Below are 14,871 nucleotides of genomic sequence, written 5' to 3' on the forward strand. Positions count from 1 at the left end.
AGAACCACTTGTTCTTCCCAATGTTGAGCTGCTCCTCTATATAATGTTACAACCCACAAAAGAACCCCATAGCTTCATCACAAGAAATATACATACTGAATACTAATCCAATATTCTAACCTCAACCAGGAACCTTTTAACATACCAGGAAAATGCTATTTTTTATCTCCCACAAAACGTGATGCATATTAGGTGAAACTCCTACTGGATAAACTCATAAAAGCATCAACTTAGCGTTTTAACACAACTATGACATGCAAAAGATCATACAACTTCCCAAGACAACAATACTAACAGATACCCCTAGAACTAGCAATTATGGTACCCTGACTAATGAATCAATGTCTGAGCATCTCAATTGGAATAATCAATTCTCCACTTTTATAATTCCTTCACAACCAATATTATTAAAAAAGGGGGGGGGGGGGGAAGATAAATAGTAGACAATCAGCAAATGAAACTGGAACGGATGCATTAACCATCTCAAAAATGAAGATTTGATCCTGAGATCAGATGGGAAAGACTTATAGAACCGGCTCACTCAAAACCCGCGGCTCAAATAGCGGTCGGTGGAAGAGGAATAATAAAGCTTGTTTGAATAAAGGAAGCATTCATACTCAGCCCGTGCTTGGACGCCCCTTTTGGGATCACTTCTTGACAACCCACCCACAAAAGAAAATGGACAGGCATTGACAATAGCCGAAGCCAGGGCGCATCAAGCCCAGGTCGTAGTCCGTGGGCGATTTCATGCTCCAAATTTGAACAGTGATTCCAATAGAACCAAATATTATACCCAAATGACTCGAGCACTCTAGCATGCCTAATCAGATGCATGTGCTTCAATGTCCAATTGAGCCATTCAATTAGGAAATCTACCAAACATTCAACAATCGACTGATGAACAGAACCAGACGGATTTTAGCCAGAGTTCAAAAGTACGACCGAGATCAACTCCACTACACCTGAATGTTGTTGTTCTTGTTGATTACAAGTACACCCATACAATACTGACACCATTGTACCCAAATGTACTCACAATGCCAGCAAGCTGGACCCATATTTCCATAACTCTTACTAATATTAAGTTCTTGAGATCAAGGAGCTGAGGTGGAAAAGAGCAAGGATCTGAATACACCTGGTCCTTCAAATTCCTCATTATAGAATAATCAATAATTGTAAACTCTTGTTGAGAATGAGACTTGCCTTGCATCTACATAATCCCAAGATTCCATCCACCATTGTTGGGGTGGGGGAAGGCAGAGGGAATTAGAGCATTAGAACCATCTAGATAAAACACATTCCAGATTGTCTATACATGAGCAAAAAATGAGGGAAAAACAAGTATATACAATGAAGTTATTGATAACATTAAGATAAACCATGCTTAGATATGATTTTGATTTATCTTACTTTAATCAAGATATTTCAGCGACAAAATTACAAAGTACTACACAACCCACTACACAACCTAGAAATGATGTTATAATGCTAGTGAAGCAGGGCAGATGGAGAGATAATTAAACTGAGAATTGGAAGGCTGACGTTTCACATTTGGTAGAAGAATACAAATCTAAAATTATGTTCCCCTACTCCAGAGATGCATGATCATGCTGAAGACATATCCAAACCGCTCGTTTCCACAGGTAATGGTCACCTTTAGCTCAATCCAATCCCTCCAACTAAATAATTAAACTGAGAATTGAAAGGCAGAAGTTTCACATTAGGTAGAAGAATACAAATCTAAAATTCTGTTCCCCTACTCCAGATATGCATGATCATACTGAAGACATATAACCAAACCACTTGGTTCCACAGGTAATGTCCACCTTTAGCTCAATCCAATCCCCCCAACTAGAATAGCCTTCGACACCACTTGCACCATTCATCAACTCAAAAATATCCATTTCAAAGACTCATTCCAACCCTATTTCCCCATGACAAAACACTTTCAATAAGCAATGAAAAACAATACGCTTCCATAGTCGAAACACTACCAGAAGTGGTATTTTAATGGAATGAGGCATACCAACTCTTAACGAAAAGTAGTCGACTAACTTCGATTCCAAAAAAAAAAACCAATTAAAACCCTAGAAGATAACCAATATAAAGAGAACACAAAACTAACTCTCAACAAATATAAATGATCCAAAGCAGAACACAAGCTGAAATATTCAAGTTAACAACAAAAATGCACCTCAAAAAGTTATAAGATTAAATCTAGGGATCCAATCCCATCTCAGGAATCGCTACACTTTTAAAACCCAAGAAAAACCAAAATCACCTCAGAACCTTAGCTTGGTGAAGAACCACCTGTTCTTCCCAGTCTTGAATCGCTCCTCAAGACGAGCTTTGGTCTCCTTAGCGGCCGTGATCTTCTTGTCCCGAGACTGGAGAGAATCGACTGAGACGACGTCCTTGAGATCCACATCGAGGGTGTAACGAGTGGGCATGATGTGGTTGTAGTTCACGAGCTTGATGAAAGCCTTCACACGGGACTTCTTCGCAGTCTTCTTCGCTGAATCCTTGCGAATCACCTTCTTGGGGTACTTGGCGATTCCAGCAACCAAGCAGTGGCCGTAAGGGCGGTCACGAGTTCCATCGTCGAAGGATCTAATGATCACAGCTTTTCTTCCAGCGTAACGACCTTGAAGAAGAACCACCGCCTTGTTGGGTTTCAAGAACTTCACCATCTTCGCCTCTCTATACTCTCTCAGACAGTGGCAGGAAGATTTTCTCCTTTGAGCTAGGGTTTCTGAATTGATCACCATACGGTCATTTATATTATAGAATCAGAACCCCAAAAGCTAAATCGAACCAAACTAAATCGGTTTGGTACCGGTTTCAAAAATTGGAATCTTTTTTCGATTTAGTTGGTTTTGAATTTATGATTAAAATCGTTGAACCAAATCGAATTACTCATCTTCATATATTCATTTTTTACTAACAAATATGTTTCTTTTTCTTTCTTTTTTTTTTGTTAAAGGTGATAAAAAGATAGTTTTTGGTGTAAAATAAGACCTAAACTAAATATGAGACCAAATAAAGATCCAAACAAAAACCAAAACCAAAACCAAATCAAGCCAATCTAGTTTGATGTTTTATCTTGAAATGTGTTTCTATTCTCGATTCAATTTTGGTTTATAAATTTTATATCTTGAACCAAATCAGTTGACACCCTTAATTTATACACTATATTATGCCGTTATAGGCTGCTAAATGTTTGTGACATTTGCTCCGCGACCTGTAAGTTAAAGAGAAATGGGTTGGGCTGGACTGGGCTGGGCTGGGCAGGGCAATGCTACAAAACTTTTTACCTTTTTTATGTTTTCTATGGTGAATTATTATTAATACAATGGTTTGTTATTTTTAAAATGTCACGAAACATCTATTTTGGATTGAATTAAATGTTTCATCTCCAGTTGGTAGTGGAAAAAAATCGTCTGCAATTCTGATCTCGTACAATTCCGTGCAATACCACCTTCAAGCGGTGACACGTGTATTGATACCAATACAATGACCCAGATCTGATTTAAATGTCTTTTCACTGATTTAATGTTTTATTAGTTGTACCAGATCTGGGCCATTGTATTGGTATCAATACACGTGTCATCGCCTGAAGGTGGTATTGCACGGAATTGTACGAGATCGGAATTGCAGACGATTTCAACCCGTTGGTAGTGGATTGAATTACATTCGTCTATTAGCATTTCATGGGTTGTTATGCTACCATCATTCAATGAAGAATGAGAAAAAACCTTTTGGTTATGTTGTATTTCTTGCTAATAAGTATATGGAGAAGATTTTTTTGTTTGTACAGAGAATTTCTTCATCCACCATGGTGTATCCATATGATTAGACTATCAAGCATTAAGTTATATTATTAAACTCTCACCTCCGTTCTATGTGATCCAATTCGAAACTACCTCTCATGGCTTAAAAGCTTTTCTCCATACCATGGATGAAGAAAAACTCGGTCTGAACTTCTTGTGATCCACCAAAAAAGCAATGATTCCATGTGGAATGAGAATAGCTTGGTTTGAAGGCTTATAAAAACTTGGACCACCCACTCCTTAATGGTTAGATTTTAAAAGTAAGGTTCTATCAAGCCCAATCCACAAAGAGTGGAGGTGGATTAACTAAACTTGAAAGGCTAATAAAACCATTTAAATTCACCTAGTGTGATAGAAAAAACAATTCTCTCTTGACCTAATTAAATTACCGTTCGATTACTAGATCTATCTCTAAAAACACTGTTAAAAATGGGTTTAACCTCCTCTATATATAGATTGAGTTCCTTAGTCAGCTCCGTAGCATACACTAATATCTCCTTGTGTGTGTTTATAAGTGTTTCTCTCTCCTTTCACAATACGTCTAGATATATCATTTCATAAGAGGGTTGAGAGATTTATATATGGAAAAGGCTAGCCAACAAGCATTCTCTCTTTCCCCACTTTGAAATGACCCCTACCCCACCTACATGATGCTCCATCCAGCACCCCCATTGGTACCACCGCTAGCTTATCGCACACGGGCGATGTGCCTGTACTTCTCCACCCATTTCATTCTTCATTTTCACTAAATCACCTACAGACTACAGCTGTGCCCAAAGTTAATCCAAATGCAATTATCAGAGGATAGATGTTTCACCAAGGAATTTAGTTTTGGAACCGTTCTACTATTAGATAAGTTGACTCAGGGTTCGTCAGGACTGATCCCAGTTGACTCCCTGATCTCAGGTCAAAACTTGGTTGAAACAGCTCTAGGACCATTGACTTGGGATCAGCCCTTGCTCAGGTCCTTGGTTTCATCTTGCCATCTTAACTTTCTTCTTCACAAACATTTGCAAGGTCAGGCCTGTATTTACTGAACAAACCCATTAGTGCTCATTATAAACTGATACCTCACTTGGATCATTATGCAGTCAATTCACAATTGCCGAAGTTCCAATGTCAGGTCTAGATAAAACATGAAGTCAAGGGCAAATACCTTTGTCTGTACAAAATTTCATCCCAAAGATTTACTGGTGCAAAGAAATGATCCATATGCTTCAGAAAAAAAAAAACGCAGCTTAACTTGCCGTCACACGAGGGGCATCTCCAATGCTCGTAGCACATCATTGAACTCAAATTCATGAGTGTCTCTGTTGAACCTTTCAACCAGTTTGTACCTAACATCATTCAGATAGAAAGATTGTGTGGTCTCCAAAAGCCACTTTGCTTCTGAATCACTGAGCTTGCTGGTGAACACTACATCCCCATGGATAAGCACCAAATCTTTGCTGTCAGCAAATTCAGTGTAATGAGTCGCTGTGAAGTAGGGAGCTGCTTGAGTTCCTCTTGCCTTGTAATCCTCAAGGCCAGTGAAAAGTATGTGGGGCAACTGCACTGCAAGAAAAATTTGCATCCTATAAAAACTCTGGAAGGTAACTTTGAACATTTCTTCATTGAAGAAACCTCAGTTTGATTCTTATTTTTTTTCTTTTCTTTCATGGATCATAATTCTTCAAGATTCGAAACTTAACTTCCTCTACAATTCTATAAATTTGAGCAAGAAGCCAAATTCAAGATGTAATGGTAAAGGAGATTGTTTTTTCCTTCTAGGGATAAATCTTTCGCAAGTCTACAATAATATAATTCAGGCAGCTTATCAACTCTTTGGGTGAGAATAGAAAACTGAGTGGTGTTAGCATTCAACAACAAAGAAGAAGCATACTAGTGCAGTTGGATGCTTACCAGGAGACTCTGGTGTAAGCATTTAATGATAAAGATGAAGCACACTAGTGCAGTTGGATACTTATTCTTTATTCATGAAGTTTTATGACAACAACAACAACAACAACTCAGCCTTATCCCCAACTAAATGGTGTTGGCTACATGAATCTTTACCTTTCAATCAGCTCTGTTCAAGGTCATATTTGATACAAGGCCTAAGCTATGGATGTCTTTCCTCACCACTTCTCCTAGAGTCCTTTTAGGTCTGCCCCTGGTTCTTTTAGTAATTCAATTTGTGCATCAAATCACTCCTCAGTACTGGAGATTCCAAAGGCCTCTGTTGAACATGGCCATGCCCCCTCAAATCACTTTCTTGTAGCTAATCATGTATTGGAACTACACCCAAATCAGCTCTAATATAATCATTCCTTACTATACCCTTCCTAGTTTCGCCACACATACATCTCAATTCTCAACTACACTGAATTAATCTATACGATGATTCATAACTGCCTAACATTCCACACCATACATTATAACCGACTGTCCTATAGAATTTTTCATAAGTTCTAAAAGAATACATTGGTCACACTACAGCCGGACGCACCCCTCTACTTCATCCATCATATTTTAGTTTTCTGTGAAATTCTCAATATCAACAGGTCACAGGTTGGAGGACAAATATTTAAAAAAACCAATGGAGCCAAAAGACTAGCCAGGAACCAAACAGGTCACTGGTTGACATGAGATAATGCTCCTTGGTAGTTGATGGCAGGAGATTATTAGTTGGTAGTAAACTAGTTAGAAGAAGTAAATATATGGTTAAGACATCAACAAAAAAAAGATAGATATGAAGGACGTCACCATTTTGAGCACAAGTTAATATCAGAATATCAAAATCTTCAGCAACAATTTCAGAAACTTATCAGACTCTCAAAGAGACTCAGATGACTTAACGCACAGTTGATAATTTGAAATTCCTTTAACAGTATCATGATTCTAGAAATGATATGCAGTTTGAATTCCAGAAAGCTTTTGAGATTCTGAAAAGGCAGAAAATAAGTAGAAAAGTTGGAAGAAGCAGACTTGGTAGACATCGATTTTGCAAGGGCACATTACTGCTATCAACCAAGGATCAAACCAACAAAATGCATGTCAAAACCGATGATAAGAAGATCACTTGTACAAAATTTATGATGCAGGAGAGAAATGCTGGTTACATATGATCATGTTATAATTATGTTATTCACCCAAAAAAATAGTTATAATTATGTAATAAACACTTTTTTTTTTCTTCTCTAAAATAAGAAAAACTTTGTTAGGCCATAAATAAATGAACAGAATCAACTTTTAAATAGATATTATTATTTCAACAAGTATGTGTTATTGGAAAGATCTATGATACTTCAGAATGAATTTAGTTTCACGCCAAAATAATCCAGATCAAATTCAAGGTTATCATTCAGTGAAATCCTTTCCAGAAACAAGCTTCAACATTTATATCTGGTTGATTAAAGTTGGTGGTTAGGGACTAAACCTTGAACAAACATAGTTGTAAAACCACTTCCTTTCCACAGAGGAATGACAAAATGCCGCCTGCAACAATTCAACAGACATGGACAGCAATGAGAACAATGAAAGAATAATCAAAACAGAAAGCACATAAGTAAAAGTAGTTTACCAAGGATTTGCTCTTTGCTCCATCAAATGATACAATTTTGCTTTCATGGCTGTACCAATATGGCCTCTCCCCAAGTGGTACTGATATAATTATTAGAGCAAGAAAAAGTAAAGAACCACACTTTAAATCAGTTCAAGTCTTTCAAATGAATTCTCTGACTGCTAATATCCCAAACAAACATAAAAATAAAAATAAAAAACTAATCCATGCAGAATAGAAGTATATCAAGTGAAATGTTACTGGCCCAACTTGAATGTCTTCAAATTTTGATCAGATAAGTAAAATAAATAAATAAAATTCCGGGGCATTAAAATTGAGACTCAGGTTTCACAGAAACGGGGCAAATAGAATGATCTCTCAATAAGTTGAATGTCAAATCAAGCACTCACAGGTGTCAGACTCAAAGTGGAGAAAGATGCATAGGGAGGTAAGACATAACCTCAGCAATACTACCTATCTAACTCACATTGCAGCTTTAAGCATATCACAAAAAAAATGGGACACCTAATTATGTAGAAGGTTGAGAAAGTCAACACTGCCAATCCTGAACTGCACCAAAAAATGGACAGGAGGCCAGACTTCCTAGCATAGCCATCAGTTTCATCTGGAGATTTCGCTAATGGATGTAGGAGAAGATTGTACCTTTTCCAGCTAATGGATCCACAAATTTTTAAGGGAGTAAGGTTTGTGTTAAAACATAAAATCCAAACACCATTGATTTACGATCAATTTCATGAAACCCTCTTTAAACTTTCTCCACTTGGGGGGCCTCTGTCATGCTCACCGAATGATTTCTGAATCCAACGAAATTTCTCATTATAGGAGAAGAATAGAAAAGGAACCTACTGATATCAGAAGGCAAACAGGCCTTTTTGTATGGTCCAACCAGGAATCCTTCACAGGTGACCCACCATATTGTCCCACATAGTTGAATGATGTGGCAATCCCGACCACTAAATAGAGAGATTATCTGTACTAAACATATTTTAATTTCAGAGTTTATTTCAATCGAATATCCTCCTGTGTGTATGAAGCCCTTCCTTGGTGGGGCTCAGGAAACCATTGCTTATATCAGAATCTTCAAAATCATATCTCAATGACATCAAATATACCAGTCGACTGCAACTGATTGCAAAACTCCAAAAGCACGAGAAAGAAAGCTTGGTATTTAAAGAAAATAATAGTTAGTTTCTAATAATCAAATTAGCTAGCAATAGATCTGATCCATTTTAGGAAACACATAATTAAAGCAAACATAATCAACCAAATTGCAACAGAAGTAAGTGAAAAGTGCAAGGAAGAATAAGCCACAGCATCAACCAACGGCTGTTGTCTTTGACACGAAGCAGAAGACCAGAATATTGAACCCAGTCCCAGATTCAGAATTACATTACCACAAACCAATGCCCATGTTTTGGCTGATAACCCTGTCCAAAAGTATGTTTAATTTAAACTCCTATTACAACTCAAACTCTTGAATAATCCGAGGCTCCAATCAACAAACAGCCCTTTAAATGAAATAAAAACTTCACAGCAATACTTTAACAAGGAAATAAATGACCATTTAATAAATAAATAAATAAATTAGCCTTACAATAATAAACTGGAGATTTGCCAAAAATACTACATTAAAAAAATAATAATAATAACAACACCAAAAATCGTAAATGAGAAAATTACTGACCACTTGTATCATACATACATGATTCACCCACAGATACAAAATCAATTATATTTTAAAAAGAACATATAGCCTGGCATAGGACATGCTTACACATTATCAGTGCTCATGCCTTTGAACAGATGGGTGGGCAATTGGTTTACATTATCAATCATGCACTATTTCACTGTTTTTAAATCCCACACACTATTAACAGTCCTTCCTGTCATTAATTGATCAAATTGTTAAAGTCCAAACAATCCAACTGCTTGAATGGGACAGTCTGCTAGCCAGTCAAAAGTTCATGAGCTCAACACATAGGATTTGACTGAGTGTACCAGCAGTCAATGGTCGCATTGGTCCAACTGCTCAGTTCAACATTATGTGGAAACATCAAAACACTACCCCCTTGTTCTTAAAAGGAAAAGAGGTCTGAAGCGTTCCATTTGATGTATTTATTTACTACTTCACGATTTTAATTATTTAATTTATTTTTATCAACAAATTGTCTATATCCATCACAAATTTAATTGATGACTAAGAACAAAATGGGAAGTTGGAAACCATAGAACACAAGGGTGAGAATACCAAACTAGGTTAAATCGGTACCTGTACAGAAAGAAAAATGAAGAGAAGAGAGGTAGAAGGGTAGAAGAGAGAGAAAGGAGAGAGAAGTAGAGAAGAAAGTCCCTATCTCACAGTTTGTGTAGAGGACTTCTAGTCATATCAGATTTCTAGAACTCTCCTTTACCCTTAAACTTCACCAAAAATACTAAATAACACCATGAATATTTAAGAATAGTTAAATGTCACCATATATACTAAACACACCATAAGACTAAAATTTTAACAAGGATTTCAGAAGATCAAATATTGGATTGGTTTTCATGAGTCGATGAGCCCTAGCAATGAATGAGGTTTTGAAGTCTTACATCATCCCAGATTGAAGTGAGATCCTCAGGTGACCAGTTCTTCGCCCTCTCAATGTCCATGATTGAGTCCAGTGGTTTGTCTTGCAGAGGTGTAAACCCAGTAGCAAATCTCGAGTTTCTACAGAAACCAAGTGAACCCCACTTCAGGAAATCACCTGGAATCACCAATTTCTTCAATTGCTGTAGATTCGTCTGCTGAGTGAAGCTGCTAAAAGGAATTTTATGAATTGAAGAAGTGCTACAATTTAACAGAGTAGCCACTGAAGATGCTATAGACCCCAATCTTCTTGTTGATAAACGTTGCATTGTAAAAATCTGTACAATTTGGGCAAGAAGGAGCACATATTATTGCAATAAATTTTCATTTTGATACCAGTTTTCAGGCTATCTATAAATAGGCATCATACCATCTGAATTTTGATTTGTAATGATTGGCTGGTTGTAAACTATCTGGGACCAGGTGGTGTACCTAGTGAATTTCAAGTGCGCTCAGACTTGGTTTGGCTTTATCAAGAATATCCTTAGCAGGCTCAGCAGATAGACATAATCTTGTTAAAGAATTTTACTGAACACTGTAATTGGTTTCAACTTTCAATCAATGTCAAAAAGCTGCATGATTCTTCTTCTTAAGAAGAAGGAAGGGACATGTAGAGCAATTTAGTATAAAATTGGGCCATACAATGACATGTAATTTTATGCATCTTCTTTTTTCTTTTACTTGGTTGTGTTCACCCATTGGGTTTTCAGATTCTCTATTAACAAAGATAGTCATGTATCAAAAAGAAATTACTACAAACCCCAAGAATCCTAGAAAAATAGGAAGATACAGGTTCCACCAGAGAGCCACAGTTGGCTAAGCTGGAAGCCAGGAACATTTCCATGGGGTCGTCACTAAGATGGATGATGTGGCTCATATGCAGGCTGCATTGAAGGCAATGTTTGAACCAGCCCACATGACATATAAGAACATCAAATGCAGAGCTCAAATAGTACCAGTGTAGGAAGAAGGGGAAGAACCAGGCCAACTAACCCCGTTGGTTCTGGTTTCGTCTGGACAACAGCGCTGGATGTCAACCAGCCTTATTTCTCAGCATGCATTGGCCCTACTTTGGTGGATAGTGCTGTTAGAAGAGATCTTATGGCTGCGAAAATATTGTATGGAGTTGAAAGTGGAGCAGTAAAAAACATATAAACAAACTTAGTATGGTTGAATAAGGATGTTGAGATGGATTTGTGGTAAAAATGGAAAAGATAAATAAAGATTGAACAAATCAAAGCTAATTTAGGAGTTTCTCCGATACATGATTGTTCGAGTTGGCATGGACATATGCCATGAAAGCCTCTGAATGATCCAGCACCGAAAGATGATTCGATTCAGATCTAGTTTACAAATTCGGATTCGGAAATTATTCGGAATAATCCATTTGGTTAATTTTAGGATTCAGTCAAAAAATTGGGTAAAATAAAATTTGTGCTTGGATTCGGATTCATGAATTATTCATTTACCCTAAAAAAAAAAAAAAATCAGTAATATTTTAATCACAAGCATAATAAAAATTCAAAATCATGACATCCAATCATCCATGCAGAAAAACATGAGAAGACAGAATGCTTTTCTTCTTCAAGAATGCTAGAAGTATAAATATAAAGGGAGCTCCAGGAAAGCTGACGGCATGCCCAACCCTCTACCAAATATAAAAATCAGATTTGAAACACCCACTGAAACACCATTGTGCTTGGTATTCTGTAACATCACCCAAAAAAGCCAAATATAACAGAGACACATGATTCTAATACTAGACCCATTTCTTCTCCAATGGAACAAGTGTAGTTGTACCAAGCCTGCATGGATCAAATAATGGAGCATTCAGAACCTTTTGATTAATTTACATGGTAGAGATAAAAAATTCACATCCAATTGGGTGCTGATTCCCACAGAAAATGGGGGAAGTTGGTATTTTTATTAAATTGGGCTGATTTGGTCAGTCATTTCTAGAGATTGAGGCTCTACACAGTAACATTCTAAGAAACTGATTCTGGTGTTTTTCTGTTTTTCGGAACAGAAATGGTGCCAAAACTGTATGCTATGTCTTTTTTTTTTTAACTGAATCAGGCACTCGGCACAGTTTTGAGTCCCATTTGTGGCACATAAAATTGCTATTTTTAAAATAAAGAATCAATTCTGAGCAAAATGCAGAGAATAAAATAGGTGCTTTCAAGTGACTAGGGGCATAAATGGAATTTTCCACTTAAAGATAACCACTCGCCATGAAGAGGTAATCTCTTCGCATTTCTAAACCCTGTAACTCTACAACCACTGAGAACTTGTGATTGAAACTCCATACATCTATGACCTGTGATCTCCAAGACCTCTGAGACCTTGTGACCTTGCAACATAAGCGATAGTAGGAGTCTGCGACTTGAAGCACCAGCGACAAAACCTCCCCTTTCTATTTTGATTTTTCCCGATTCGAAACACCTGTGCCTCTGATATACTTCTTGTATATCATCCCAATTGATGTATCATGGAATGTTATGTTTCTCACAGGTATCTCGTCAAAGCCATGGAAACAAACTGAGATCAAGCACAACAGCAAAGGATCTGATGTGTCCGCTAATTAATTCGTAAAGAGCCCCTCTATTTCACATATTTCAGTCATAAGTAGTATGTGGTTGCAGCGATTGATGGGAAGCGACGGGGCTGACGAGGACTGATGGCAGCGCTGAGCAAGGGTTGCAGCGGCTTTAGCGATGGTTGATGGGCAGGGGTTGCAGCGATGGGGGCTGGGTGACGCTGAATGGTGCGATGGGCAGTGTGATGGGAATAGTGGCAGCGATGAGGGTTGTGACAGCAATAAATGTCGCAGCGAGCTGGTTGATGCTTGGTTGCGGGCTGGGTCAGCAGTGTACTGCCACTTATGGATCCAATCGGTCACCGCCAATCCTAGCATAAGTTTCACTAGGATGAGCTGAGTTTGGGCATAACAGAGAGTAAACAGGCCATGTCAAACGAGTTTTTTTGGGGGAAGATCAAGTTGACTCAGGTGATGGACACAACACAATTCTGATCTCTAAATCATGGTGGGGAGAAATTGGGATTCCATCCTAGGCCTTTCATGGGATGACGGCCAGCATGTCTTACCTCTATGATAGATTCATCGGGGCTTCATTAATAGATTCAAGGCATATATGTTTACCACAATGGAAGATAGAGATGGGTTCTGAGCAGAATGTTGTGAAGTAGAGGTGGGAGATCGGTCTCCTCTCCTTGTTCCTAAGAAGTCAGAATTTTTGACATAATAAGTGATGATTTCTTTGTCAAAGCATTCCAATTAGCCTGGAGGCATGCATGATGAAGATGGAGAAAGGGACCCAGCAAAGCTTGGTGGTCAGAGAAGGGTACGGTGGTGCTGCAGTGGGATGGAGATAGTGACAGAGGCGAATCTTGCAAAATTACATAACCAGTAGAAATGATTCTGTTAAGTGCGTTCCATACATGTTTCTGATTTTTTCTAGTGACAAAAACATTTTTTTTCTAGGTTTTACCATACAACATTTAAGGCTCAGAATTAATCCAAAAATACAGAAACACTTATTTGACTCAGAATCAATATTTTGGCACAGATCGTTGCCATATAGAGCCTGGGTCGATTTTAATTAGACAAAATTATTTTATTTTCCATTGTAACTACGAAGGACGCCCCCTCTGCTATAAAATTAGAGGTAAATAAACATGGATAGTGAAAGGAGAGATCAGAATAAAAAGGGAAATAGGTTAAAAAAAGTGAAAAAACTCTAGCAAATGAATCAAGATAGAAAGAGAGAGATCGCACATACTAGAGAACACTGCTGGCTGCAGCAGATGAATCGATTAAGATTGCTTTTGCTCTTGCTCTTGAGTGAACATCCAAGCCTGAATATCTCCTTCTCCTTTCAAATGTATATATATATATATATAGATATGTATATATATATAGAGAGAAAGAGAGAGAGAGAGATGTTATATAGATTTCTTCAGACCGCATAGAAGACTCTCGCTTCCCCTTGAAGACGAAGAGTGTTATGTAAAAACTGTAACTGGGAAAAGATGAAACTCTACCCTACCCCTTTTACCCTTTCTAAACTGGAGTGCAGAGATTCCAATCATCAATGCTTGATATTTAGTCACATCTAACACAGGCAGTGGTGGTAACAATGGGCAGCCAACGAACTTATGGCTTACCAAAGGGTCGTTGAGCCCAATGGGAATTCCCCAGAACCTGAAATAAGAACATGTCATATGCAAATTCGAATTTCTCAGTCCTTTCTCCGAACAGGAGACACTTGACAGGCAATAAAGAACTCAACCTATCTCTCTCTAAAACTCATCGAAACTACCTATGATCGTTCACACGGATTCTCTACAGATTCAAAACAAACTCTAAAACGATTGTTGACTTCTCGTCACAAGCAAATGGGTAAACATGATTTCATCGATCAAGCAAGCCAAAAATCGAAACAAAACCAATCCTCAGGAGGGAAAAATGAAACATTTGAACGAAGATGATTCAGAAAGTACCTGGTTTACAACCTTGTGCTACGCAGCTACTTCGAAGCTCAGATTGCTTTGGCTGTCTCACGCTTCAATGGCCAACATCCCAAGTTCTTGAGATTTCAAATATTCTTTAATCTTCCTGAGACCTTTGAAATTAGATGCATGGCAGTTATCTGTAACAACCTTAAGAGGGATTTTCCGAGCGAGAATGAAAATGGGTTTGACGAGAGCTCTCACTGAACGGTTCTTGATGATGGTTCTAAAGCGGGCCAGAGGTCGGACCATTCTGGGTTGATGGTTGATTCTCTTATGGTTCAATTGTCCGATCCGGTGGCCCAAACACTCCTATTCAA

At 37.9% G+C, this 14,871-nt stretch overlaps 2 protein-coding genes across 4 annotated transcripts; both read right to left on the bottom strand.

Annotated features, from left to right (window-relative positions):
- Positions 1-2,104: 2,104 nt before the first annotated feature.
- Positions 2,105-2,765, bottom strand: LOC122088298 (60S ribosomal protein L27-3-like). The gene has a single exon (XM_042657507.1). It carries the CDS (start codon positions 2,688-2,690, stop codon positions 2,283-2,285), a length of 408 nt encoding a protein of 135 aa, XP_042513441.1. The 5' UTR covers positions 2,691-2,765; the 3' UTR covers positions 2,105-2,282.
- A 2,094-nt stretch (positions 2,766-4,859) lies between these two features.
- LOC122088068 (ATP synthase mitochondrial F1 complex assembly factor 1) lies at positions 4,860-14,752 on the bottom strand. 3 transcript variants are annotated; one of them, XM_042657207.1, is made up of 5 exons: positions 14,555-14,752; positions 9,985-10,299; positions 7,393-7,472; positions 7,249-7,307; positions 4,860-5,384 (listed from the first exon to the last, which is right to left on the bottom strand). In XM_042657207.1, the coding sequence occupies exons 2-5, from the start codon at positions 10,288-10,290 to the stop codon at positions 5,080-5,082; spliced, it is 750 nt and encodes a 249-aa protein (XP_042513141.1). In that variant the 5' UTR covers positions 10,291-10,299; positions 14,555-14,752; the 3' UTR covers positions 4,860-5,079. The 3 variants fall into 3 exon arrangements, with proteins under 3 accessions (XP_042513141.1, XP_042513140.1, XP_042513139.1); XM_042657206.1 differs by having other exon boundaries at positions 14,543-14,751; XM_042657205.1 differs by lacking the exon at positions 14,555-14,752 and adding an exon at positions 10,392-10,453.
- Between the last annotated feature and the right edge of the window lie 119 nt (positions 14,753-14,871).

Source organism: Macadamia integrifolia, chromosome 9 (genome assembly GCF_013358625.1).
Source record: "Macadamia integrifolia cultivar HAES 741 chromosome 9, SCU_Mint_v3, whole genome shotgun sequence".
Classification (NCBI taxonomy): Eukaryota; Viridiplantae; Streptophyta; class Magnoliopsida; order Proteales; family Proteaceae; genus Macadamia; species Macadamia integrifolia.

Bases quoted from the DNA above. Each gene is read 5' to 3' on its own strand.
- LOC122088068 (XM_042657205.1), bottom strand. The intron at 7,473-9,984 runs GTAAGACTTCAA...TAATTATATCAG, and splicing joins TCACTTCAATCTGGGATGAT to TACCACTTGGGGAGAGGCCA. The intron at 5,385-7,248 runs GTTTAGTCCCTA...TTTTTCTTGCAG, and splicing joins TACAACTATGTTTGTTCAAG to TGCAGTTGCCCCACATACTT.
- LOC122088298 (XM_042657507.1), bottom strand. From the start codon at position 2,690: ATGGTGAAGTTCTTGAAACCCAACAAGGCGGTGGTTCTTCTTCAAGGT.